Source organism: Desmodus rotundus, chromosome 7, assembly GCF_022682495.2.
Source record: "Desmodus rotundus isolate HL8 chromosome 7, HLdesRot8A.1, whole genome shotgun sequence".
NCBI classification, from domain to species: Eukaryota; Metazoa; Chordata; class Mammalia; order Chiroptera; family Phyllostomidae; genus Desmodus; species Desmodus rotundus.
Window position 1 is genome coordinate 74,749,512 of NC_071393.1, and position 27,782 is coordinate 74,777,293.

Sequence of the window (27,782 nt, forward strand, 5' to 3'; positions counted from 1 at the left end):
ATTATTAAGAATTCAACACAGCTGCCTATGTATATGAACTTGTATTGCAAAATTCTCATATGTAGTTCTTTTGGCTGGCTGGGTAGTTCAGCACACAAGGTTGCTACAGTTTGGTATGGCTGGTGCGGTTATGTGGCAGCCTGCTCTTAGAGCAAGTGCTCCAACCTCCTTAATGGCTTGGCAGAAGTCTCTCTGGCTAGGGTAATTGTGAGGTGAAGCTGGTTGATAATGTTCATTGAGGGACACATCTTCATTGTGTTTTATATAAGTGTGTGTGTGTGTGTGTGTGTGTGTGTGTATGTAGAAGCTCTGTCTTTCAGGTAGTTCTGTAAGGACTGATAATCAAAGAGGGGCAGAAAATATTTAGCCAAAGTGAACTTCAAGTTCACATTTAGTGGCAGAGCCCCATAGTGGAATGGTGTTAAGGGCAGAAGAGGAGGGGTGTTTTGGATAAGGTGGAATTCAGGAAAGAAGATGAGCATGATGATGGCAGGAAGATGGTCTTTAAAAGCTCGCTCGCTACAACTTGGCAGCTAATCCAGTCAGGGTATGCTGCCATCCAGAACAACAAAATAATGAGACTATACAGACAGACATCTCAGATTTGGACTCTAACCAAAGGGTGAGCTTCTTGCAAGGATCTATTTTGCCTTCTAAACCAGAACTTCTAACCTCAGGGAGAACAATAAATGAATGAATCTTCTTGTAGATCTTGCTGTTCACATCATTTATATATCAAGGTCAACACAACACCAGAGTTATTGGTCCTAGACCGTAATCAAACCAATGTTGATTACAGAAAGCCTGTTACTAAGGCAACAGAAGTGAATCTTTGCCGTTTATTGCTTAAGCTGAGGCTTTACCACCCAGGGGAGTAGTGGGATTTCAGAAGGTTTAGATGAGTTTAGATCCTATTTCAGTAAATAGCTTCAAATCAAGCAAATGGACATGGAAAGAGCAGTTAAAAGCAAAGTAGAGGAAACTCTATATTGTCGTGCTATGCTATAGAAAAACAGCTAACAGATAAAGTAAAGACTGAGCTAAAAAAGGAATTTTAATATTTCTGTCATTCACAAGTTCTGGCTATACCAAAGTTATTCTGTCTGTCTCTCTAAAAGTCTAGGCTGTTTGCAACCAGAAAGAAATGCCTAATTTCTTCAAGAACCATAACCACTTCCATTCCTAGGTTCAGCCCTGACTGGTGTGGCTTAGTTGGTTGAGTGTAGTCCCGCAACGTGAAGGGTCACTGGTTTGATTTCCAGCCAGGGCACATGCCTGGGCTGTGGGCTTGGTGCCCAGTACGGGTTCGTGCGAGATGCAATCCAATCAAGGTTTCTCTCTCTCTTTCTCCCTCCCTTCCCCACTCTCTAAAAAATAAATAATACAAACGCTAACAAATGATTTGATAGTACTCATAGCAGTTTTGAAAATTTATTTTAAAAATCAATCTTAAAGAAAAGTCTATCTCAACAACAAAAATATCAGAAAGTTTTCTAAGATTCATCTTAAGAACCTTGCTTAATACATTCTTTTCAAAGCCAGCAGTGGAGACCTGGTTAATTAGAAACTGTCTAAGATGGCACAACGTCCCCAGTCATCCTCCCACTCTCTGCAGTTTACTCATATGTCTGAGGACCATCGCTGGGTGGTTACTGCTTGCTGGATGACATGACTGTGTTTTATAGGAACTGTGTCACACTTAGTTCACCTGTACATTAAAGAGGGCTTATGGGACAGAAAGACCAACCATTACCCAGTCCTTCCTTACATTAGGTGCCCTGTAGAAATTAAAGGTATCTCTCACTCAAGTCCAATTTTGGTAATTAGGAAAGGCTTAGAAAATAATCACCAGAATGATTAAATTTCCTAGAGACCTGTCACAAGAATTCCTTTTGCTCCACTTAAACCAGCAAAGAGAGAAGAGGAACCAAGCATAGGCCTCCTTCCTCTCCCAGAGGTCTCATAATTTAGTATCCTCCTTTAATTACATAAATATGAACACCAGTACTCCCAAGTGGAATTTTGTAGATTAATAATTACTAACCAAGTAAGTTCTAATACTGTTGAACTAATAAAATAAAAATTATAGCTTTTAACATTTAGGAAGTTTTGAGACCTATAAAGTTCTAATAGATACCATTTTTGAAAATTATTGAAGCTGCCAAAGGGGTTATGGACAAGATGTACTCTTAAGCATTTGAGTGGTGATTCTCAACCAGGATTTAAAAAAATACCTGTAAATGGACCCACCACAGGTATTCTGAGTTGGTAGGTCTGGGTTAGGGCCTGGACTGGTTATTTAATGTATTTATTTATAATATATTTATTAATTCCAGAGAGAGAGAGAGAGAAAGGAAGGGAGACAGTGAGAAATATCGATGGGAGAGAAACATTGATTGGCTGCCTCCTGCATGCACCCCAATCAGGGACTAAAACACAACCCAGGTATGGGCCCTGACCAGTAATCAAGCCTGCAACTTTCTGATGTATGGGATGATGCTCCAACCCAACTGTGCCACACAGGCTGGGCCTAGACTGCTTATTTTTTTAACAGCTCCAGAGATGATTGCAATAGATACCCTGTATCTGCAATTAAGAACAACCACAACAGAGGAAAGGCAGGGCAGGGTCCTGTAGAGTCTTACTACTTCAGCACGGCCGTCAGATGAGCAGCACTGGCAACACCCGAAGTTTGCTAGAAATTCAGAATAGAGGGGCACACCCATACTGGTGAATCAGAATTAGCATTTTAACATGTTTTACTTGTAATTAATTACATTTAAGTTTGAGAAACACTGTTGTATAAATATCCTTATGCTATTTTTAAAGTATCGAAACACTTTTTTTTCCAAGCAAAATCTTATATGAAACCCCTCTAATGTAAGATAGGTGAAAAGCATTATTATTCTGGTTGATGAAGGAGGAGGGAGCCCAGTGCCCACCTGCTCAATCTCTACCTAGGTCTCCTACCCTCTACCCTACTCTACCAGCCTGAAAACTAATGTCTTAGAATACAAATTGAGATGATAGGTTAGTTCTGGATCACATCCATAAATCCTACTTTTGAAGCAGTGGCACGCAAACAGACGTACGTATCAGTGTAACTCAAAATAGCATCAGCAAGTGCTTCTAACTTCTTAAAATATACTAAATAAAAGCAAACCTCACATACCCAATGGTATAATACAAAGGGACTAGGTTCGTCTTAAAGTAATAGTGATAATGATGATGGTGAGCATTTATTGAGCACTTACTAAGTGACATTCACTATTCCACTTATTTTACCTGATTTTGCGTATCTATTCCTCACCACAGGCCTCAAAGATAGGTGTTATTATTATTATTCCCATTTTACAGATGCTAAGTAACGTCTCTAAAATGGCATAGGCAGCAGGTAACGGAGCTAGGATTGGAACTCAGGTAGACTGGTTCTAGAGCCTTTGGCCTAACCCCTCTACTGCTTCTCAAATGGAAAAGAGGTATACCACCACTAGTGAAAAAATGGGGGTGGGATGGGGAGAGAAGCACATAAGGTCCTTAGTATATCTGTCCATAACCCCTACCCATTGTTGTCATAAAGAGAGGATAATTGGGCACTTGAAAAAATAAAGGAAAATGCATATATATTATACCTACAACATGAATTTACATTCTGAGACTTCTTTTCCACTTCCAAGTTGCCTCTGATGTTCATTTTAACACAACTTCACTTTCATAAAACATTTTGGGGGGAAAGACTCAGTATGATCCACAAACTTGCAGATGTGGTATTAACCAGTTTCCTGGACATGCCCCTTTCCACCATTGAGGTCTATTCATCAGCGGAAAAGGAGGCTCCTCTCAATGTCTCTCATAACCTCTCTGTTGTCCAGGTAAGTTGTACTAAGTGAATGAAATATGGCAGCCATCCCTCCCATATCTAATACAGAGCCCTTAGGAGCAAGACCTAATCACAAGGCATTCATGGGCCTACCATAATCTGCTTTCACACTACTTGTGTTATTTTCGTTTTCTCCTGTACCACATGCTCCAATCATAGTGCACTAGTCCCCCCAAATGTCTTCTATCTTCCCACCTCTGTGCCTTTTGCTTTTTTTAAAATCCTCACCCAAGGATATATGTTTATTGATTTTAGAGAGAAAGGAAGGGATGGGGGAAGAGAGAGAGAAACACTGATCACAGTTGCCTCCTATACAAGCCCCAACCGAGGATCGAACCCGCAACCTTTTGGTCTGCAGGACGATGCTCCAACCAGCTGAACCACTCAGCCAGGGCCCATCCCTGTGCCTTTTTACACCTGGCTTCCTTAGTCTGGAATGCACTTCTCCCTGATGGCTGATATTCTATTTAAGTTCAGTTCAGATGCTCCTGTCTATGTAAAGACCTCCTCAAACAACCCAGTAAGAAATAAATGTATCCCTCTTGCCATGTTCAGCAATGTTATGCTTCATTTGTGACATCAGTATCAGGGTACACTTGACAGCTATTTGTGTTTGTGATATGTATACACACACACAGGATACATTCCTTGCTGACAAAGATGACAATGAACTGATATTTACATCTGCCTAGCACAATGCCTTACTCACAGTTGGCATGGAAAGGAAATAAACTAAACAGAATATAGGATGATTGTAACCTCACACATGACCTTCCAGCATTCTTAAGACCTAATGAAAATGCTAGTCAACAGTGACCTCCAATTTGCTTTCCATCCCATGGGACAATGTTAGAATACCTAGCTTTCTAGTATGTTCAAAATTACAGCTCACAAAGGTATTGACATTCTAAAAGAAGCCAGCTCATGTAAGTGGGGACCCAAAAAACCCCGGAATTATCTTCTGGAGGGCAGACCCCTTGAAGTACAGGCTTTCCCACTATGTGAGTGTCTTAGGAACCCATCTCTGTCAGTGTACCAGTTGGTGTTGCTGTGAGATGCTGCGCTCAGTTTCAGTGAATTTTTTTTGGAGACTCAATGCATTTGCCCATTTCATGATGGTGATTTATGAATGCACCTGCCCATGTGATTTATGAACCACGCTGAGTGAGTATTCAGCAGTTTTTGACCAAAAATGGCATGACCTCCATGCCCTACCCTCCTCCCTATTTACCCAATCTCGCTTCAAGCGACTTTTTTGTTTCCCCGGATGAAAGAAGTCCTCAAAGGGAAATGCTTTGCTGATGTGGAACAAGGAACAGTAGAAGCATTAAAAGGCATCAAAACAGACAAGTTCAAAAACTGTTTTGAGCAGTGGAAAAAACATCTCGATAGGTGTATTGTGTCAAATGAAGAGTACTTTGAAGGTGAGTGAAAACGTAAGAATACACAATTTTTTATAAATAAATTCCATTTTGGGGGTATACCCCCTCATATAAAAGAATAAACTTTTAAAATACTAATATAGCCCTGGCTGGTGTAGCTCAGTGGATTGAGTGCGGGCTGTGAACCAAAGGGCCACCGGTTCAATTCCCAGTCAGGGCACATGCTTGGGTTGTGGGCTAGGTCCCCAGTGGGGGCCAAGTGAGAGGCAACCACACGTTGATGTGTCTCTCCATCTCTTTCTCCTTCCCTTCCCCTCTCTCTAAAAATAAATAAATAAAATCTTAAAAAAATACTAATATTGTATGCTCTATATAGAGATTAAAAATCAGTTCTAGTCTGTTGAGCTGTAAATGTGGAAGAAAACATAGTATTTGTTTTACATCATTAAATGAAAACATAAAAATACTTCTGTATTTCTCAAGAAAAAAATGAAAGCATCAAGGATTTGGATATGGATAAGCAGTGACAATGGAGGAATCACTTCTAAACCCTAGAGTTCAAGAAAGGATCCAGAAGGAATGGTAAATTCTATGTCAAGTTTAAAGTGAACACTTTGGCATGAGATTAGGAGCTCTTTGATGCTAGGAGTCAGGAAAAAACAAAGATGGCTCAGGTGCAGGGATTTACAGTGAGAAAGATTCTGATTTGAAAGTTAAGCCCTGACTGGTATGGCTCACTGGTTGGGCATCATGCCCCCAAATGAAAGGCTGCCGCTGTCCATTCCTAGTCAGGGAACCTATCTGGGTTATGGGCCTGGTCCCCGGTGGGGGCACATTCAAGAGGCAACTGATTGATGTTTCTCTCTCATGTCTCCCTCTCTTTCTTCCTCCCTCCCACTCTCTTTAATTAATTATTACTTAATATATTATTTCCCCCTCCTTCCACATAATTAATTATTTAATTTTATCATTATTATTTTTAACAGAACCAGAAAGAACCAGAACCTGTTTAATCTCCACCTTCAGGCAAATTGTTCAGGTAGTAGCAAATGCCACCAGAATTGGGAGCGAAGCCACTAAAAATGTGGAAAAACAGGGAGGCAGTGCCATGGCTCAGCTCTGCAGACCAAGCTGGGGACTCGCTGCTCTGGGCCCGACAGTCCCCAGCATGGAAAACAGGAGCTGAGCTTTCCTGAGTTCAAAGGTCCTGCCACCCACACCGTGACTACCTGCCACTGTGGCACTCCCTGTTTGGCAACCAACAGTTTACAAATCCTTTCAGAAACTTCCTCTCCACCTCTAATCCCCAAGACAGGGATCATCGGCTCCATTCTGCAGATAAGGAAACCGAGGCACAAAGAGGAACACAAAGCCAGACCCATGTATCCCTCTGGAAAGTCTTAGAACCTCTGTTGAGAAAGGTCTCTCCTCCCTGAGAAGTGCAGGACTAATATGGAACCTGGGAAGGAAGGCTCTGAGCCTGGGTCCGCTGGACCAGCTGCCTCCAGGTCTAAACCTGGTTGCCGCCTGTGCTTCTTCCTAGCCCACAAGCAGCACCGGGAGGCCCAGGCATACTTCCAGCCCCAGCTCACATGGGGATGCAACTCTGGTTTGGGGCAGCCTGTTGCTCCCAACAAGAGGGAAAATTCGCTTGCGCTAAAAAGGTCATCCACCCCCCCCACCCGCCCTGCCATAATTAATTAATTATTTAAAAAAACCCCCCAAACAGTGAGATGTTATAGCACCGTCCATGTTGTTGTGGTCCTTTTATGGGCTGCTGCCCCTGGCCCTGGCCAGGCTCCCAAGGGGCTTGTCAGCACGGTTGAAATTCACTATATGACAAACCTGACTGGTTGAGTGTTAGGGTGACCTCGGGCACCTCTGTCTTTTTATGGACTGATCTCACCAACATAATGAAGATGTTTTGGAGTACTTGTAAATAATAGAACATCTGTTTAGGATGAACCTTTTCCTAGTGAAGTACTTGCTGACTAGACAAGTTATACAACCCAGTGTCTCAAATGTCATCATTAGCTATGGATTATCTGGATTTAATTCTGAGTTGTACTATTTTCATATACTGGTACGATTCAAGATTTGTCTGTTTCGGTACTTAACAATCATACCACATAAGCACCAGTTGGCTGAACCTTTGTCGTATTGCACAGAAAATGCTGAGGCTTGTTTCCTTAAACTACAGACTCAGCTGCTTGATGCAACAGGAATGAATCTCAAAAGAGACTACCCAGAGATAATGTAAGTCATCTGTAGGGAGTTAAAAGCTCTCTGCAACATCCAAACCAGGGTAAAAATGATGGTGTTAGGAAAAGTTCTGTCTGACGTCCAGTTGGACACCACCTTCCTAACTGCACAGGGGCTGTGTCTGTCTCCATAGAACGCTCACCAGCCAAGACCCTATAGGTGACTCAGTAAATATAAAATAAACCCACAACATAACATTTAGTGATCTACCATATTTTCCCCTATTTACATCCTTAACTTCTGCTTGTGTCACACTAAAAATCCTTGGCCCTGGAAATTAAGCAGTATCCTTTTTTATTCACTATCCAGAAAACTATTTGGATATCATGGGTAAGGATAAAACATTTCAGAATGCAGAATTCTATTTGGAAGAAGACCTGATATATTCCAAAAAATTTAAAGTCAGATTTTTGTTGAAGAGAAGGCAGCTATCAATCACTTTAGGAAATACTGAGCAAATACTAAGTACCCACACCTAGTATTTCTCACAAAACAGAAACCTGCCCATGTAGAAGCATGTGGGTTTTTATTGTCTTCTGAGTCCCAGAAATAGACAGACAAGATAGACAAGGCTAAAGCACAGAATAAAAAAACCCAAAAAGGCTGTTGCATGAAAGATGCTGACATGCTCCACAGTTCCACAAGAGAGCTTCAATGCCTCCTGTGAGTTCTAACTCTGGCTTTATTGAAAGCTTTTCTTTTCCTCCTTGACATGCAGGATAACAGGATGTCAAGGGAAAAAGAGAACCCTGAAAAAAAGTTAAAAAATTCTAGATACAAATAACTTCCAACACTACAAATAAAGAAGCAAGGCAAGGATCAAGGTATTTTTTTTAAAGAAAAAGGGAAAGCAGCTATACAGACGGCCTTTCTAAACATGACCCTTAGGGTTCACACACCGGATCATGTTTTAAAGCCAAAATGGCTCTGGTGAATGTTTACAGATTTTATTATGAAAGTGACTGAAAAACCCGTAAGACTCTTTGAAAAGGTAAAAAAATGTAGACCTAGCTCTGGCTGGGTGGCTAAGTTGGCTGGAGCATCATCCCGTACACCAAAAGGCTGCAGGTTCAATCCCCAGTCAGAGCGCATACAGGACTTAACCAATCAATTTCTCTCTCTCTCACATCAATGTTTTTCTTTCTCTCTCTCCCCCCTTTCCCTCTCTCTAAATGCTAGGAGTCAGAAAAAAACAAAGAAGGCCCAGGTGCAAGGATTTATAGTGAGAAAGATTCTGATTAGAAAGTTGAGTCTTGACCAGTGTGGCTCGCTGGTTGGGTGTCATGCCCCAAAACGAAAAAATCAATAAACATATCTTTGGGTGAGGATTAAAAAAGAAAAAAAAGTAGACCTAATTCTGGACTGTCCTAAGATCCACAATATAGTTACATTTCAATAAATGATCAGACATATATTAAACATTGTGGGCACTGTAATTCTATGCCTACAAAATAGATTTCATTTGCAGACTAACCTCTTGGGATACAGAATGTGGTTGATTTGGGTAAATAATATTAAATAAATAGACAAAAAAATTAGGAAATTTAATGTTGAAGGAGACAGTATTAAGGAACCTAGGCAACAGTTTCATTTTAGTTTTTCAGTAAAACATACAAACAGCCGCAACATTTTTGGCAGCAACATCCTAGATGCATGTTAATACATATGGCTAAGGAATGTCAGCAGTTGTGAAATTCAGGCTTTGAATTTGCTCTTCCCCAACTCAGAATTCCCCACAGAGAGATGCAACTACATTTAGAGAAGGTTAAGCTGCCTTGTCTGTGAAGTCAACCCACAAAGTTCAGCCCCTCCCCCTTCAAAAAAACCTGCTGGACTAGAGATAGGAAGCGACCAAGGTCGGTAAGGTTTATAGCACTCATCCTGAACAAAATGTATTCATTCTTTGATTTACTTATTTTAGTAATATTTATTAGTACCTAGAAGTGTGCAATATGTAGGATAAGGAAGTAAGATGTAGAACTGTATCACACTTAAACCACCCACACTCACCTTCATCTACCAGAGTTACCTTAAAAGAAAGATCATCCCCTCCCTTACAAAATCCTTAACATATTGCTTTTCCTATAATAATTAGCAGTTTAAGATCAGTACTTCTCTATACTTGCCTAACTCTTTAGGACAAGGCAAGTACACTTTATCTAAAAAAAAGCCCACCTGAGGGAAAGTTAACTCACTGTTTTGGCTAGTGGCATCATCTGTTTAGATCAGAACATTAAAGATGTAGGCAGTCCTTTTATTTTAATTACTGCTTTTATTTTAAATTATTGTTGTACCTGTGACACAGTCAAGATTTACATCAAACACAATGGCTTAATCACCTCTCTTACAGCAACTTGCAGTCACTTATAAGCTTTCTTCATCATTTAGAAATAGGTACCCTCCTTACAATATAAACCAGAAAGTGTGGCCCGTTGACAGCATTCTGGAGCTGAACACCTTATTAAACATAAAACGTAATGATTAAACTGACCTCAAATATCATTTGTCTCTTGTTAAAAAAGAAAAAGCCAGATAATTAAAAAACAGTTTGCCACCAAATTCCAATAAATTCACTGGAAAATTCAGCAACCAACCAACCCTGGCTTCCAAAGAACCTAAAAATTCTTCCTTCTTACTACCCTTCATTCCTTCTGTACTGGTGATATCTACTCCTTTATTCCTAGAAAGGGATAATCACAGTTCAATTTTCACTTATTATCAACTACTACCTGAAGTAGCAGAACTAGAATAGAAAGCCTTACATATATAAAATCCATGGAAAAACATGAGAATATCTGATATACATTACTCACAGTGCTTTAAACTCTAGACAAGTAGCTTTCCAACATCTTTTTTGTTTTTTAAGATTTTATTTACTTATTTTTAGAGAGAGGGGAAGGAAGGGAGAAAGAGAGGGAGAGAAACACCAACTGACTGCCTCTTGCACATCCCCAACTGGGGACAGGGCCTGCAACCCATGCCTGTGACCTGACTGGAAATTGAACCAGTGACCCTTTGTTTCGCAGAAGCATGTCCAACCAACTGAGCCACACCAGTCAGGGCCCAACATTCTTGCACTAAAGATTTATTCTAGTGGTTTGTGATTATTTGTCCTCACTTTCACTCTCTTGTTTCAATGTCCATGACTTCTGTTCCCTCAAGTAACAAAGCAACCACTCAGACAAGAAGAAAGCAGAATATACAGTAAGACATAGCTGTATCTGTCACCATAATCCAGTGGTTGTCAACTTTGGTTACAGATCAGAATTACCTTAGGAGCTTTTAAATATCCTCATGCCAAACAAACAAATAAATATCCTGATGCCTAGGCCTCACCCCATATTATAATAAGAATCTCTGGGGATGGAACCAGATACCAGTATTTGTTAAAGGTCCCCCAAGAGACTGCAGTATGTAGTCAAGTTGAGAACCACTAGATTAACTCAGGATGAACAGCCGCTTTCTAGTTTTTCACATACAGAAGTAATCCCAAATCTTGTTTACTATGTACAGTATCAAAAAAGTTTTCGAGAAATTCCTAGGCTCTGCTCTACTTAAAATTAGGGAATTTGGTCCCTAGTGAAGGGAGTAAGAAGTGTTCTATTTTACTGGTATAAGGAAGGAGGCAGAAATCCTTTGCATACTCTCACACCTGCCAGGAGCTACTTCTCCCTTACAGACAGTACAATCACAAGGATGTTTGGAGTTCTCATTAAGCAGGACTGGTATTAGTCAGAGACATCTGATTCCTACAAGTTAAATGTCAAGGTGTCCTAGGTCCCCCAGGTTCCTTCTCCTACCTCCAGTAGGTCTATCATCCTGGTCATCTGGGAGTAGATAAGGACCCTATGTCCTTGAGACTTGAGCCGAGTCAGCAGGACATCAAGGGCATACAGCTTTCCACTGTCAGTGATGAGGCTCTCCTTGCCTAGGGAGAAGAAAAGGGGGAAGGGGGAAACTATATTTAATTGAAGCAGCAAAATCACTCACTGCAAAGCTGTATGCAGCAAAAATTACTAGGCAACCAGGATGCTTGTCATCATGAGTGCGAGAAAGTACTCTAGAGAAGAATGCAAAGCACTATTAAATCACGATCCAATAGTGCTCTGGGAAGAAATATCCTGAAAGAGGGAGGTGTAGGTTCCTTCCCAACTGACAGTTCCTAATCAGACAGAGGCATCTGAAAACCTTCCTACTCTAACTCTTACTCAGGGAACAGCAGGTACACACATGGACGTCCGAAAGTGATGTCCATGTCATGTCTGCTATATGTGACCTGAGAAACCTGTTGGGTTTTTGTCCATAATTATCTCTAGATACTTGTTTCTGCTAGTTCTATGGCTGAATGGTTTACCTTCTGGAAGCACGGCAATGTAAAGAAATAAGGCCTGCTCTTGCCTGCCCCTGGAGACACTTAAACACCAAGAAATGAAAATAAATGTACCCTCTTCTGCCTTAAAAAAACAAAACAAAACAACCAAACTCCCTCTTCCTGGATGATTTCAAATAGGTTGGCTGGTAAATGTCATTATCCTAAGCTGTAATTCAATAAAGACACTATAGGACTTGTTCAGCTTTTTAGAAAGACTGGCTTTGGGTTTCTGTGAAATGGAAGCTGCTTTCACTCACTAACTCGTGCTGTCTCCTTCCTCTTCCCATTAAAAAAAAATCATTTCAGCCAAAGATCTTTAAAGAATACTTAACTCACAAATTTTCATCTTATCCATTCAGTATCATTCAACTCCCATCACATTTCAGGAAGTAGAGTTTCCTGTTTGCAGACTGGTCCATAAACATGCCTTGAACAATTGTTGTTATTAAGAGGGGAAGAGAGGAGGCTTAAGGGGCTGGGAGATTTAAGGGTGTATGTGGAAGTGACCATGGAACATAAAAAGGGAGAAGGAAAGGCTAAAGATATTACACAGACAACTAACCACTAAAAATAAAAAAGAAAAACTGTTAAGAAAAACATACTATCTATCTTTTGTTTCTGGTTTGAACCTGTGGTTTTTGCTCAGATTGTAGAGCAATCCAGGAGTTCTCAACGGTCGTTTCTCAGTTCTTGCCACTATTTGCCAAGTGCACAATTATTGTATAAACCGAACAAGGACGGATGTGCTGACAGCACCATAACAAATCATCAACCACTCTGTTTTGCTACAAAGCCACAGGTCCTGGATGTTTACTCCTCTGCACTGTAGCCTGCCTTTTCCCACCTTCGGAACGCTGCCAGGCCACATCTCTCCCTCCACCACCCCTCCCTGACGCCGCGGCGCACACCTTTGTTCAGCCTCTTTGTTTGGTCCTGTTTAGATTATTGAAATGCTCTTCTTTTTGTTGGTCTCCTTACCAACACAATCAAATGACTGCAGCTGGGACAAGCGATTGCTAAGCCCTCTCTCTGGCACCAGACAAGGAGGTCTGTACAAATTTCAAGTCTGATGAGGCAGCAATGCTTTCATAGCAACTTCAAGATTTCTTCTTGTCACATTTACCCTTCTCCTTTAGTTGGATTCCCTAGGGTCCCTCAATTTTGATAGTCCCCACAGATCTACCAATCAATTTTAAACAATACGTTTCTTTCTTTTCTCACTAAAAGAACAGCACAGTTAAATAAAATTAAAAGCCCATATATTTTTCAGTCATTGGGCAGGACTAAGCTAACCACATTGGATTTCTGCAGCCTGCTTATCTTCTCTCTCCATTCACATATACTCCCTCACCACAAATATTTAAGCATACACAAATCCATCTTGTGTCTGAGTTTTGAGAAGCTTCAATTCATCTCAAAATCACGATTCAGTGATTTTCACACATTCCTGCTTCCCACATCTACTTTATATTGACAAATCAGAAAGAACTGATGCCAGTATTCGGAAAACTCAGAGATGACGATGATTCACGCACTTCAGAGAAGAAGCAGATGTGGTCCCTGTTTGTTAGCCTGTTAGGTAGGGGAGGTGAAAGTGGACGGGTTGGATAGCTTCAGAATGCACTGAAGGAAAAGGCCTAAGAAGAAACTTCAGCAATGGCCTTAAAACCCTTAAGTAATGAACAATTATTTCTGTTTCTCTGGGGAGCATGCTAGACAGAGGAAGTCAGTCTCCAGAATCTGTCCTTACAAAGACATGCAGAAAAATTGGTTTCTTTCTCTGTACACACTGGTGTCTTCTGGGTCTGGCATCCATGACCCAGTATTTTAGAAGCTACCAAAGCTGCAATGGACAAGAGTACAACCTATTGCTAAGCAGGGCACAGAGCCAAGAAGAGCACCTTTGTTGGCTGATTCTGCCATGTCAAACCTGTGACCAGCCCCTTCTTTAAAACAGGAGCTCAAAAAAATGGTGAAATGAACAGATTTACTTTCTCGCAATCTTTCCTACAATTTTGTGGTACAGTCTTACAGTACTTTTCACTCACAGGTTCTTACTGACCACAGTGTAAGATCCTGCTCAGAGACAAAATGAATGTATCTTACGGCAGTATAATGAGGGTAACATTAAATAATATCTCCTCTTACCAAGGAGAGGAGATTAGACTTTTGAAGGGATTGTAGATCCTTCTCCCAGTGAAACACAGAGACACATTCAATGTTTGAAATCCAGATTTTCGTTAGTCTCTCAAGAAATTTAATGGATCCAATCCTTCCCAGGGACACAGAAAATGAAAAAGTATAGAAAAAAAGAGAGATAAAATATAGGTTCCAGTGATCCCCCACCCCCAAACCCTCACTGCTCTGCCCCAGCCAGTCTACAGAGCACAATAGGGTCAGTGAGGAGCTGGTTGGTTCTCACAGTAAACAGCCAGTGAGGCTGGTGCTTTTTTATCGATGCGAAAAGAACTCAGACACTTCCTGCTATTTAAACAAGGTCCATTTTTCTTTCAAAGAACAGGAAAAGCCACAAGAGATTCCCACAGCGCCAGCAATAAGCCTTCTACTCCTGTACTGGGAACTAAGCAGCCAGATGAAGAAGGGAGAAACAATAAATAAGGTGTTGTCTTGCTTCTTTCTATACCTGTGCCCATCTTCTGCCTGGGATTCTGCGGTTTCCACACCGCGCTATCCCTCTATTCCCACCAGTATTCAGACATTCTTTACACTCTGGGTTTCCACTTATTTTCCATCACTGTACCTTCACGCACTGCTTTTCCATGTTCTAAGCCAGCTATGAGGACATTTACAATACTGTTCTCACATACCCGAAACAGTATCTGCCAGTTCAAAGCATCCTCAAAACTACTAGAGCAGGTTGACCCCAAGTTTCTTGACACTGGACAGAGTCAACATTGAAATGGAAAAACCAGGCCTTAAACCCTGAATCCAGTTATCTCTTAGAAACAGGAGATTCTCTCTTTTGAATGCTTAGCTCTAGTTTTCTTCCCTTACATGCAAATAAGATGAATACAATCAAAGTACTAGAGAATCTGGACAACCAAAACTAACATGGCAGCTCTAAGCTACTGCTCCAGTTCGCCATGTGTAAGCAAAGAACATAAGCCTATGAACCCTGTGTTCAATCTCCTTAAAAGAAGTCTCATTGCCCTGGCTGGTGTCTCTCAGAGGATTGAGTGCTGGCCTGTGAACCAAAGAGTCACCGGTTCAATTCCAGTCAGGGCACATGCCTGGGTTGTGGGCCAGGTCCCCAGCTGGGGGCATTTGAGAGGCGACCGATTTATGTATCTCTCTCACATCCCTGTTTCTCTCCCTCTCTCCCTCCCTTCCCCTCTCTCTAAAAATAAATAAATAAAATATTTTTAAAAAAGTAGTTTCACTAAAGCCAAGATGAAAACCTAGTTTCCTTCCAACCCACGTCCGTGACCCCAGGAGGTCTGGGAATCTGCTAGCATTTTGGCACAAAACACACTGTTCTCCTTCTGGTTATCATTAAGATCTCTAGCGCTTTGTGCAGAACACTATTTATGCTACTTGGGCTAGGCTTTCTGTGAGTGACGACATTCTCATTCATCCCAGTGGCAATGGCACAAGACAACTACTCACTCGACCTGGAGCCTTTCCTACCTCATTTATTTCTACCTCCTCCCCTTTTTGTAGGAGTGGCATTCCTTTCTCCTCTGTAAGCTTATCAAAGGAGAGTATTTACACAAATCTAAAACACATTTCTCTCTACTCAAGTCACAAATTACTGAAATACACTTATCTATAAGTTACTAAGGGCAGAAGAGGAAACAGAAACCCCTAAAACTTTGAATTCCAAATATCTGAAACCACCACATGGAGCATCTCCCTGGTTCTCCCCTTGCCAGAGCTGGGAACGTATTTCAAGAGGACAGAGGACTTACCTGGAATCCTGATGAAAGACCAGCCATTCTGAGGCCTGATGCTCCACAGTCCTCCAGCTGGCTCTGGGAAGAACTGGGATTGTCGATGTAGCCAGTCTGCTGCCAGTTCAGGGGCCCCATTCAACAAACACTGCTTGGCTGCCATACTCCCTCCTTCCTTCAGCACTCGCCGCTCATATTCTGCACTTCGGTCATTGCAGTAGGAATCCAATGGCACTGCGGTGACCTGCAGTCAGAGTCAAATGAGATGGTTCTTTCACATTTTCCACACCCACTAAGTCTTTTGGGAACCTCAACTTTGAAATTAGACTAATGTGAATAATTCTTGGGCTAGTAGTTTTACCTTCCCTGTTCTAACAAACTAAACTCTTCCTTATAACTGATATAGTGACAGCCTTCCCAGGTAAAAGGCCAACCTGTTATAATATGAACCTGTAACAAATCTAAAGAGTACTGGAGTTCACAGATAAACTGGGATACCAGGTCAGAAACAATTCTACCATATACATACATTGGCTTTGAACTTCCCGTCTCTGCTGGATGTTGCTTTTGGCAAAGTTATATTTGCCATACATAAGTTGGTGAAGTCAAAAAGGGAACTAGAGCTAGTTGAGTCGACATTAAGAACTAGAGTATTGGCTTGGTGCATTTGAAGTTATCTTTAATGATTTTGTGGCAAAGCTCCCATGTTTATCAATACTTCTTTCTCCTTTTCCCTGACAGGGCTGCTGACTGACAAACCTTTTGGAAAATAAGAGAATCTTTCTTTCAGGCCATAAGCTGGTGGAGGGGGTGGGGGAGCAATTGCTAGAAGTAGAAGATTCATTTCTTGGTTAGGGTAGAGGCTACGCACATCTTACCTCACCACTGCGTGCAACAACATTCAAATGCTGCCCCTTATAGAACAGCAGGCTCCTCTCCATTCAGAAACATAGGCTTTATCCTTCTTTAGCTATCTCTGGTCTATTCCCATTCTAATAAGCAGCTGTGTATTCAGATAGGAGGAGCCAACAGAACTAGGTTTTTAACAAGCACCCCAGCATCTTAGGCTGAGCCTTGAAAATGCTGCCATGGGGTACATAAACAGTCAGCTTACTATGGAGCTGCAAGGTACCTCTGCTGGGGACTAGAGGGTACCAACACCAGAGAAAGAGCATCATTTACCAATAACCACAGAATATGCTACTCCGGCTCGCAGAGGAAGCTGACCTGAATTGGCTAGGATGTAGTGCCATCTATGGTCCAAATGGCAAAACTACAGAGGGTGACAGCAAGCTGGGCCCCTAGAGCTCTAAAACCCAGACAAGCTCACACAGAAATTGGTTTAACGGGACTGTACTAGGAGGTTTTGGTAATCTCATATCTCCTCTACTCTCTCCAAAAGGAGTTTGTCCTCTTGTTTCCAAGTTATTAACTTTTCCCACTGAAAATTGAGCATAGGCAAATAAACACTGAAATACAAAGCAGGTGGATAAAAATTTGGTCTCTATCTGCTCTGGTTTGTTCTGGCAGTGATCCATCACATACTGGATCAGCATAGACACCTACCATTTAGGGCAGGGGTCCCTAACCTTTTTGGCACCGGGGACAGGTTTTGTGGAAGACAATTTTTCCATGGACAGGTGCAGGGGTGGATGGGGAGACAGGAGGTGGAGCCCAGATGGTAATGCGAATGAAGCTTCACTTGCTTGCCTGCCGCTCACCTCCTGCTCTGTGGTCCAGTTCCTAACAGGTCATGGGCTGGGGACCCCTGATCTAGGATGTAAGTCCCAGTACCTCACAATCAACTGCTGCTAATTCCATAAAAATGGTTAAGGAAGCAGCAGTCTGGACTACAGAAGTGTCACCAGTTCTATATATGTCAAATAACACGCACACTCTTGGATGAGTAATGCATAATCTGTGAGAGACTAATACTGGCCAATTTTACAAAGATAAATGCTTTGGGTTGTTTTTTTTTTTTTTTTTTTTTTTTTTTTGGTAGAGCAGCAGAACTTACATTGGAATTACATATAAAGACTGGGCCCACAGTCTCAAGATGAAAAATTCAATGCTAGAAACTCAGCCTAAAGGAACAGGGTGAACAGTGACGCAGAGGAGAATGTTTCCCCTGCCTGGGACTCATTTCTAGGAAGTCTTAGTAGTTTAAAAACAAACCAACTTTTTTCAGTTGTAAACTTTCACCTATTTTCCAATTTGCATTTTGCTGATATCCTTCCAAGTTCAGGACTGAAACTGGGAGGCTTGCAAGGCACAGTTCTTAGTGAAATATTTTTTAATGTTTTGATAAACTTCTTTGGCAGGAGCCCTGGATCAAGATATATGCAGAATCATAGAAAGTCATGTTGTAAATACGTAAGCAGCAAACTAATGAGGCCCTACGGGGGCAAACGAGTCCATTTCTACTTAAATCCTGCTTTCCAAGTCTGCTCTATCCTAGACAGCCTCCACCCAAGTGGCCTTCCTGATTGCTCAGAAACAGGGAGAGATGAAGCATGACCATTTTCTCCTCCCCACAAATCGAAATGCATACTCCCATCAGCCACATAAGCTAACCTGTTTCTTGCTTCATTAACTTTCTAAACTATGGTATCTTCAGAGGCTTCCTCCACAAGCATTCAGAGCGTCCTTCCTGAGGACATGTATATTCCTGCTCTAGCTCTGGAAGCGTGACCGCTCCAAGCGCTACACGTTTTGTAAGATGGATTCCAGGGTTTTAGTTTATGACCCCTGCTGAATTATTTTCTCAGTTAATGAGAAAAGAGCTGCCATAATTCCTTCCTTAATGACCCTAAAGTTTTCACACAGCACGTGCCAGGAAAGTTAATTTGTCGTAACTCAAGGCCAAGGTTGAGGTTTCAAAGGAAATCAGTTTCTCTCCATCAAGATGGGTGAGAAATCAACATAATTAAGGTATTTCATGAAATGTTGCCTTATTCATACCCCAGGCCTGATCTGAAAGATTAAGGATTTGTGCACATGTGAATAAAATACTCAGACATATTTAAAAACTTTTTCCTGTCCTCATACCCATCGTGTAATTACTCCCATTTTCAGGTTTGGCACGTGTTAAGTGAAGAAACCCTACAAATAAATAAGGGAGGAGAGGCTGGGTAGGACGCTGAAAGGAGCATTTCAGTCAAATGATAAAGGCTTCCTCCTCCTCCCTGACCGCCATCACGCCTTTATGCACTATGACAGTCTTCTTCAAGCTACTGTTTACTGTTCTTTAGGGAAAGAGCAGCACCACACATGACAGTTTAGACTTCTAGCTCCTCAGAAAACAATCCTCTGAAGTACAGCTGGGGTGCCTATGTATGAATATGTTCAGAGAGTGGGGCTGTTCTTCAGAGTGGTTAGCTCTAGAGCTCGGGATGGTACAGATCAAAATTGTTATGTCCATGAATGCCATTACAGTTCAAGGCAGTTCACTTTTCACTGGCTCTATAAAATACTGGGAATATAAGAAGTAAAAGCACCCTGACATACTGCTCTAAAAATCTAGACTTCCTTTTATCAGGCCTCTCAGTAAGGAGAGTGAGAAGGAAACAAACACACTAGGAGACTGAGAAGGAAACAAACCACACAATTATGAAGCCTGAACGCTACTTTCAATGGAAGCACTTGGCTTTAGATGTTTCTTAAAAAAGTGAATTTCTCTGCAACAGCTTCAGCTTTGAAGACCAAGAATGCTTTGGAAGAATTGGAAACATGCAAAATCTAAATTCTGGACAGTCAATATAAATCAAATTAAGATGACAGTGGCAAGGGAATCACATTCATGTGATAGAGGACCAGCAGGAGGAAAGCTAGGAAGGCTGGAGTCAACGGGACTCAATACCATCATCTCATTTTCATTCATCATCTTCCTTTGGACCCTCTGCCAATTCTGATCTTTGATAGCTTAAAGTAAGGATGCAAGGTGATGTAAATAATGGTAGAAAAATATCACTAAGGAAGATTCAAAAGGCTTTACCTTCTTTGAACAGAACTGTGAAAACAGTCAACTTGCTAGGATGAGTGGAGAAAATAAATAAACAAACAAAAAACACACAGAAAGGTAAGAAATATCAGCCTTTAAAGTGTCTTCTGGTTAACTGAAAGTTGCCCCTTGAAGCAAAAGGAAACAAGATGGAAAAGACAGAAACTTGAACTTTGCTTGACCCACAGAGTCTGGCCACTTCTCTACTACGTCTCTCTTCCCATCATGTATTTCTTCGAGGTTGGGAGAGGTTCTTCTGGCATTGATCAATAAGGACTGGAAAGAGGTGTAATAAGCAAAGTAAACCACCACGGCGTGCCAAGGGCGACCTTTGCAGTAATGCTGTCAACAGTCACTAGGGTGCCCTGTTTTGATAAACAGGGTATAGGAAGAACCTAACAACTGCCTGAAGTTGAAACTCTAATAGTAACTACCCCCATCTGTAAATAAGACTACAACAGTCACTTTTCAGAGGAAACATACTTGTGAACCACACAGTCCCGGCAGAACTGCAAGGAAAGTGACAGAACACCAGACCAAGAAGCTTCTTGATGGCAGAGTGTCATATTTCCTTTTGTTATTTAGAGACTGTACTGAGGTGACAAGTCCAGGTCAAATCTCCCTGCCAATCTGGCCCCCTCCTCTGAAAACCCCTCAAAAGCCTCAATGCAGGTGACAAATGGTTCCCTCTCCTTTTCAAATAGTCCACTGTCTGTGACCCTGTTGTTGGGTGTTAATCCACCTGACAGATGGCTTGCTGCCGTGGTAGATTAGAGCCCCTGACTAAATGAGAGGAACTAAGAAGAGAGATAAGGTCACAGAAAAAAAAACCACTCCTATCTACCATACAATTATTCTTAAATCAATACAGTCCAAAGTGAGAAGTGCTGTCTTGGGAGAGCGAGGACTGTGGTGTGGCTGCTCTTTCTAAATACTAAGGATTTATATGTTTCTCAAGATCCAAATAGTTTAAAACAGTTAAGAAATGGATCCCTTGAAAATTAGTATTTTTAAAATACCATGTATTTTGTTTATTGCCTCCCGTAGCACTTACTCGTGGACTGGCCACACACAAAAAAGATGGCAGCTCAGTAAGCAGGCAGCAACGAAGCGAGGAGGTAGCTGATCTCCGATGATGGACGACCTGGTCTGAGTAGCCACTCACTGCTTTACAGTGGCTGCTGAAAACCAGAAACTGTAAAACAAAAAGTCAGATTAGTGCCACTGATAATTTGTTTAATGTAATCAAAACAGGGGAAATATCACATATTAAACATCTGATTTAAAGACATTCTTCCTAGTGAGTATTATAATTCTAATAAACACTATTTAGAACCCAACTTATACTGTAGACAAAAATCCATGCTAATTTCAAAATGTGGTTTTCTGTTAATGTACCCTAACCAAGCATCATTTCTACCCTTTTGTGGAAGAGATACTGTTAATTATAAATGGTGACAGCAAAACCTTCATTAGACAGAACACTATGTATGAAGTCCATCCAGAAAAAAGTCCAGCCATTGTTAATACAACAAGAACAGTTTGTGTGATAACGATGTAACCTGGCAGCCAAGGAGAGTGGACTGGAATGTGGGTGCCTGATCGATGAGGACTTCACTGTACTAGTCAGTGGGGACAGAAGATGTCATTGAGTGAGCATGTAAACTGTGTAGCTGTTGCATTCAATGTGACTGAGTGAGTAGAGCAATGAATCTGCATCAAATTTTGCATTAAGGTTGAACATTCCTCTGCAGCAACTATTCAGATGATTCAGAAGGCCGCAGCTATGGGCAACTGGTGTCTGGCAGCTTCATCACAACAACACACCGGCTCACGCATCATGTCTCCTGCAGAAGTTTTTTTGTTAAACATCAAATCACCCAGGTGACTAGCCCTCTCTACAGGCCAGATTTGGTGCCCTGTGACTTCTGGCTTTTCCCAAAATCACCACTGAAAGGGAAGAGATTTCAGACCGTTGATGAAATTCAGGAAAATGCAATGGGACAGCTGATGGCAATTGGAAGAACTGTGTGAGGTCCCAAGGTGCCTACTTTGAAAGAGTCTGAGGTATCACTGTCCTATGGACAACGTTTCTTGTATTTTATGTCTGCTTCAAAAAATGTCTCTCAAATAATTCAGCAGTGTAAAAAAAAAAAAAAGTCTCTCTTTTTCATATTACATGGCTGGATACTTTCTAGACAACCTGGTGGTATGTACATGGGGGGGAAGTTTGGTTCAGTTGTTATATCTATGTATTATAGATATACACCTCTTGAGTCAAAAACAATTACCAACGATATTTCGTTCTCAGTTGTTCTTTAAGGCAAGTCTGTTTAGCCTCACATCAGTGTACTAACTAACACAGTGCAGTGTTCTAACAAGGTTAGCTATTCTAGTCATACAGTGACATCAATGTAAGTGGTCAGGAAGAGGAAATAGTATCTCTTTAGTCCCTCTACCTGACCACCACTCAAAAAAAACCCAAATTCTTCCTTTACATTACTGTATCAAAAATACATTTTCAAAGACTCCCCAGCTCATGTTAAAACTTCAGTTTTCAGCCATTCATATGCAATATTTAAAGTATGGAATAGTCACACTCAGAGAACTTGTCAGTGGGATTGCAGTATTCTATATCGCAGGTGCAGGTCTTTCTTCAGTATTAGACATTTTATTGTTGGGTCTTCACTCATGATTACTTTATTTCTGTTTTACTGATTTCTTAAATAAGGCAGTTTGATAAATAACCACAGAGAGGAAGATAATACACAATGTAGTCAAATTTATACATCATTGTGAAGTCAAGAAAACAAACTGCAAGATGAACAGTAATCAGCATCCTCTGTAGGAAAATAGTAATTATAATTCCAGTACCCAAACCTTATAGTAACAAATCTCTTCAAGGCTTCTTTGTTCACTACATATATTCTCCCAAAGTAAATGAGTTCTTGAGGATCATAATTTGAGAGAAGCCACCTCAAACTGTCTAGTAGGACATATGTATGGTAATCTGCTTCCATGAAACACTCCGCATCTTCTAAATAATGGTCATGAACAAAATGAAAGGCTTTAACTGTTTCCAGTAGAGTTGAGCTGTCTTCAGGGGTCTCTGAACACACTATAGGCAAATCTTTTTTTTTTTTTTTAAATTTTTATTGTTATTCAATTACAGTTGTGTGCCTTTTCTCCCCATCCCTCCACCCCACCCCAGAAATCTTTACGACACTTTATTACAATGGTGGGTCTGTGTAGCTTTATTGTGCTTGACCTTTTTCTCTAGATATCAAGGTGCTTGTTATTACCCACAAAAGAACTTTAAGCTTCTGATAAGAGTTTTTCAACATTATCTGTATACTCATCTTTATATTGGCTAGTATCTATTAGGTTGGCCAAAAGGTCCATTTAGTTTTTTCTGTAAAATAAAAGACATTTTTCATTTTCACCAATAACTTTATTGATTTGGACATTTTGAGTATGTCAGCTATCTCCTGTTATTGGCTTCTAGTGGGTAGAGGCCAGGGGTGCTGCTAAACATCTTCCAATGCATAAGACAGCCCCACAGCAAAGAATTATTTGGCCAAAGTGTCAGCAGTACCAAGAAACTTTACAAACCACTTTTGACACGTTCGATCAGTCACAGCACCTTCTCCATAAACTGCACATATCTTTTCTTGTGTTTCTGCTGTGTTTTTACCTTTCTTGAAATAAAACATAATATGCCGAATATGTTGCATGTCTTCTTCCATCTTCAATCTTAAAATGGCCGCACAAAAATTCACCAATTTTGCTAAGTTTTTTTTTTAAATGCACACTGATATTACAGCTGTCACAATATAATCTAACAAAATTGTTTCAAATGACGTTAAAGACAAGTAAGTACTAGAACCATTGTATGGAAGAAACTAAACGAACTTTTTGGCCAACCCAATAAATTGAAATTCATCCCTTTCTCTTTGTACTTATGCCCATTACCATCTGAACACCTAGTGTGGGGATGAGTATGAAGATTGTTAGACAGGGTGTCACCCAACTCTTACAATACTTAATACTGAATAGCAAGGAAACTTATAAACTCTATTAATGGTGCACTAATAAAGGTAAGAAAATTAGCCAATTTTCTTCTTTTCTGAAAGTGCATTTCTGATTATCAGCAGCAGCTCCTCTCGACCCTCCTGAGCGTGGAGAGAACAGATGACACAAGTCTAGCAACCGCTGCTCACTATAGTACTAGTAGTAGTACCTGGCTGTGAGTTGGGATGTAGCAGTAGTAACTGACCTAAAGACTATTCTTTACTAACTTCTAAAGAAAAATAACTAAACAATCTGTCAGAAATCTCTTCAGCTACCTTCATTTTAGGTATTCTCAAATGGCAAAAACCAACAGATGCCTTTTTTAAAAAAAAGAATTTCTTACTTTCTTTAAGATTTTATTTATTTATTTTTAGAGAGAGGAGAAGGGAGGGAGAAAGAGAGAGAGAGAGACAGACAGTGTGAGTGCACCCATCAACGTGTGAGAGAAACATCAATCAGCTGCCTGTCCCACGTGCCCAAACAGGGACCGAGCCTACAACTGAGGCATGTGCCCTGACTGGGAATCAAACTGGTGGACCTTTCATTTCGTAGGACCACAGGCAACCAACTGAGCCACGCCAGTCAGGGCAAAAGCCTATTTTTCTTTTTTTTACTTCACTCCTAGCATATAAAGGTAAAAGATGAAATAATAAATATTTCCTTCAATTATTTTCTCATCAACATTATAGTTATTAATAAGAAAGGGTTACAACTTTCACTTAGGAAGCCCTTTTAACACAGTATGTCACTGGTGATATCTGTGTGGAAAAAGTCCACCAATTCTCTTTCCAGAGGTGGTCATTCCCAAATTAGAACATGTTCACTCATCTTACACGAGCTACGTTAAGATGGTAGTCTCACCGGAAGTCACTAAGCCAAGGTGATTTGTAGCTTTCTGATTGTAGATTTAAAAAAAGAATTCACTGGCTCGAAATGTTCAACATATGTAGCCTTAGCTTTAGAGAAACCATGACTACCTCTAGGATATTTTACTTAATCTATCCTGTTCTACATTATTTTCTCTTAACATTGGTTCCATCGAGCCTAGTACAAATAGCCCTCGGTACCGCACTACCTGCATTTCCTTCACATAAATGCCATGAACTGCCAGACACGGCTAGACACAGAATAATTCAATGTGTAACAAAGAGGAATACAAAGGACACCTTACACACCACTGTGTAGGATGCTTGAGGGGATAGGACAGAAAAGAAGGTTCACGCTTCGTTACTTAGTTTGACCTAAAACAAATGAGGGAAAAAAAGAAAGAAACAGAATGTCACACTGTAAGAGATGCGACCTGGTTATAATGTGGTCGCAGGTTTTGCTATTGTATTGTCCCTTCCTCGTGTTCTCGAATGTCTTGTTACACCGCAGGCACTGGCAGCTACGTGCATCTCGCTGCCGGCACCACAGTATGTACACAGCAGCGAAGTCAGGCTTCAGAAGTCTTTTGGCTCCATGTAAAAGTCTTAAGTGAAAATAAGTATGGTAGAAAAAAATTCAATAAAAAATAAATTTTAAAAAATAAAATAAGTAGGGCAGAATGATAGGCCCCACAACTGCATACTTCTTACCACAGCGTAGGATAGAAAACACGCAGATGTCTTCTCCTCAGTTACAAACTTACCCACTTAAAAAGGGTCTATACTGTGCTCTTCATGTCGTTAAAAACAAAAACTTATGCTAACGTTAGGTCATTACTTAGAAATTGATCTTTTTGCTTTTGTTCTTAAGGGCATAATGTTTATGGATCTACTGCTAGGCTATATGGATTATATTTTCATAGATATTTTAAGTGACCAAACAAAAAGGAGGGAAATAAAATACAGAAAAATCCTGAACAGAGTGGTTTCCCAGAGCTTTCTACAAGGAGTGTTGGCAGCTCTTGTGAAATAAGGAAACGATGACAGATAGGTACTGTAGTTGCAAATTAACATTTAGCAAAAATGTTTTTTGAAAACTTCTGTTGGTAGGATTGTTCATCAATGGTCAGTCAAAACTAAGCATTTAGTAAAGAATAGTGTTTAAGACTTATGCATAGCCCTGGCTGATGTGGTTCAGTGGTTGAGTGCTAGCCTGCAAACTGAAAGGTCGCTGGTTCGATTCCCAGTCATGGTATATGCCTGAGTTACAGGCCAGATCCCCAGTTGGGTGAGTGTATCTCTTACACATCGATGTTTCCCTCACTCTCTCTCTCCCTCCCTTGTCCCCTCTCTAAAAAAACAAATAAAAAAGAAAGTCTATAAAAAAATAGAATTATTAAAAATATACAAAACTTATACACACACCTCTCCTCTCAAAATAAAAAAAAATTATCTTTAGGTTCTTTTGTATGTTTTAAATTGCAAAATCTGAAATACTCCCAATTTCATGACGTAATTTGCTTACTACAATTGTAGAGTGTATAACCTTTCAACATGTATGATGCCTAAGTGGACCATTACCATGACAATAGTTTCATTGAGACTGAGATGGGAGATGGAATCAATGGTGTTACTGTATTTCTGCCAATCATCATTCTTAACATAACATTGAACTGGTTAAATTATAAAAACTGTTCTTCCTCCCCAAAAGATGGCTAAATAGTATATTTCCTACAGATTCTTGTTTCTGTTATTTTTCAAAAAGATTAAATATAAAAAAAGATTCATATGTGTGAGACTTGTATTCTTTAATTCCTGCAAAACCATATAGGAAAGGAGCCCTAGCCAAAGCCCACAGTGGGGAAGGAAGTGTGTGAGAATAAATTTATGAAAGTTTTGAACTATCCCTTCTTGAAATTCTTACCAGTTAAGCAGGGTGGAACACAACAAAATTAAGAGGAACGTAGCATCACAAGAGAAAAATAGTATCAGACAAGCATTTATGTCAAGTAAGACATTTTTAAAAGGCCCTAAACTTTGCTCAAAACACCCCGAAATGCCATCTGATCTGTGTCTTTAGCCTTGTTCTTAGTTACTTGATGTTTATGTATTATCTCAAAGCCAGTGTTATGAGTGGTACTTCCTTCAACTCTGTAGTAGTAGTAGGGTTCAAGTTTAATATTCATTGCCGGGTAAGAACTAGGAGACGTTAGGATTGGGCGAGACTGCTGAATGTGATCTAAGGTAGCAAGTGATCTGAGACAGCTTACCAAGAACAAGATGACAGTATGCACCTAAGCCAACATTCATTATCTGTCCTCAAAGGAGTAAGAACAAAGCCTTTACCAAGAGAAAGATTCTTGACTCTTATTTCTGACTTCAGCATGTCCCCTGTCGGTCTTCTCAAGTCTATCTGCTTGAAAATAACCCCAAACTTTACTTTTAAGACTGATCTTGATCATGGAATCTAGATTCAATTTGTATGGTCTTCCATGAAACCTCTGAAATATAATTTGTGTTTACTTTGCATATTAAAACAAGGCTACTCCATTTCCTAGTACCACAAAAGAAAGCAAAACAAAGAGCTGGAGAAATAGCATCTCTTCAGCATTATGTTTATGAATAACAGAAGTTACGTAATCAGAACTGAATTGGCAAATCAAATGAAAATGCAAGATACAGAATGGAACAGAGTTTATAAGGAAAAGTTTTGCTCACAAGGAGTTAGGCCTTATGAACAATGAATTCCTGTTGAAGATGAAAGCCAGATATTATACTGTTTTTAATATAAATATAGCTGACATTTGCTGTGGCTATTAAAATTGTAAACAGATGGGTGACCTGGAAAGCTGGGAGAGATACCAACATCTTTCCCTGTTTAAGAACTTTCATGATGTCACAGCCAGAAACTGGCTATATCCTAAGCCAAAATCTCAGGACAGTGAATAGCAAAACAAACTTTATAATGAAATAATTAATATAAAGGCATCAGCCCCAGCAGTAAAGATCTGTGGTCCTTCTGAGATATGTCCATAATT

At 40.4% G+C, this 27,782-nt stretch overlaps 1 protein-coding gene across 2 annotated transcripts in view; it reads right to left on the reverse strand.

Annotated features, from left to right (window-relative positions):
• The window catches only part of INO80 (INO80 complex ATPase subunit), a 122,373-nt gene that overhangs the window by 27,627 nt on the left and 66,964 nt on the right, over nt 1-27,782 (reverse strand). For both annotated transcript variants that reach the window (XM_053928986.1, XM_053928987.1), the window contains 3 exons: nt 20,862-21,002; nt 15,826-16,051; nt 11,325-11,452 (listed from right to left, as the gene is read on the reverse strand). In XM_053928986.1, coding sequence (XP_053784961.1) covers nt 11,325-11,452; nt 15,826-16,051; nt 20,862-21,002 — 495 coding nt within the window. The remainder of the gene's footprint in view (nt 1-11,324; nt 11,453-15,825; nt 16,052-20,861; nt 21,003-27,782) is intronic.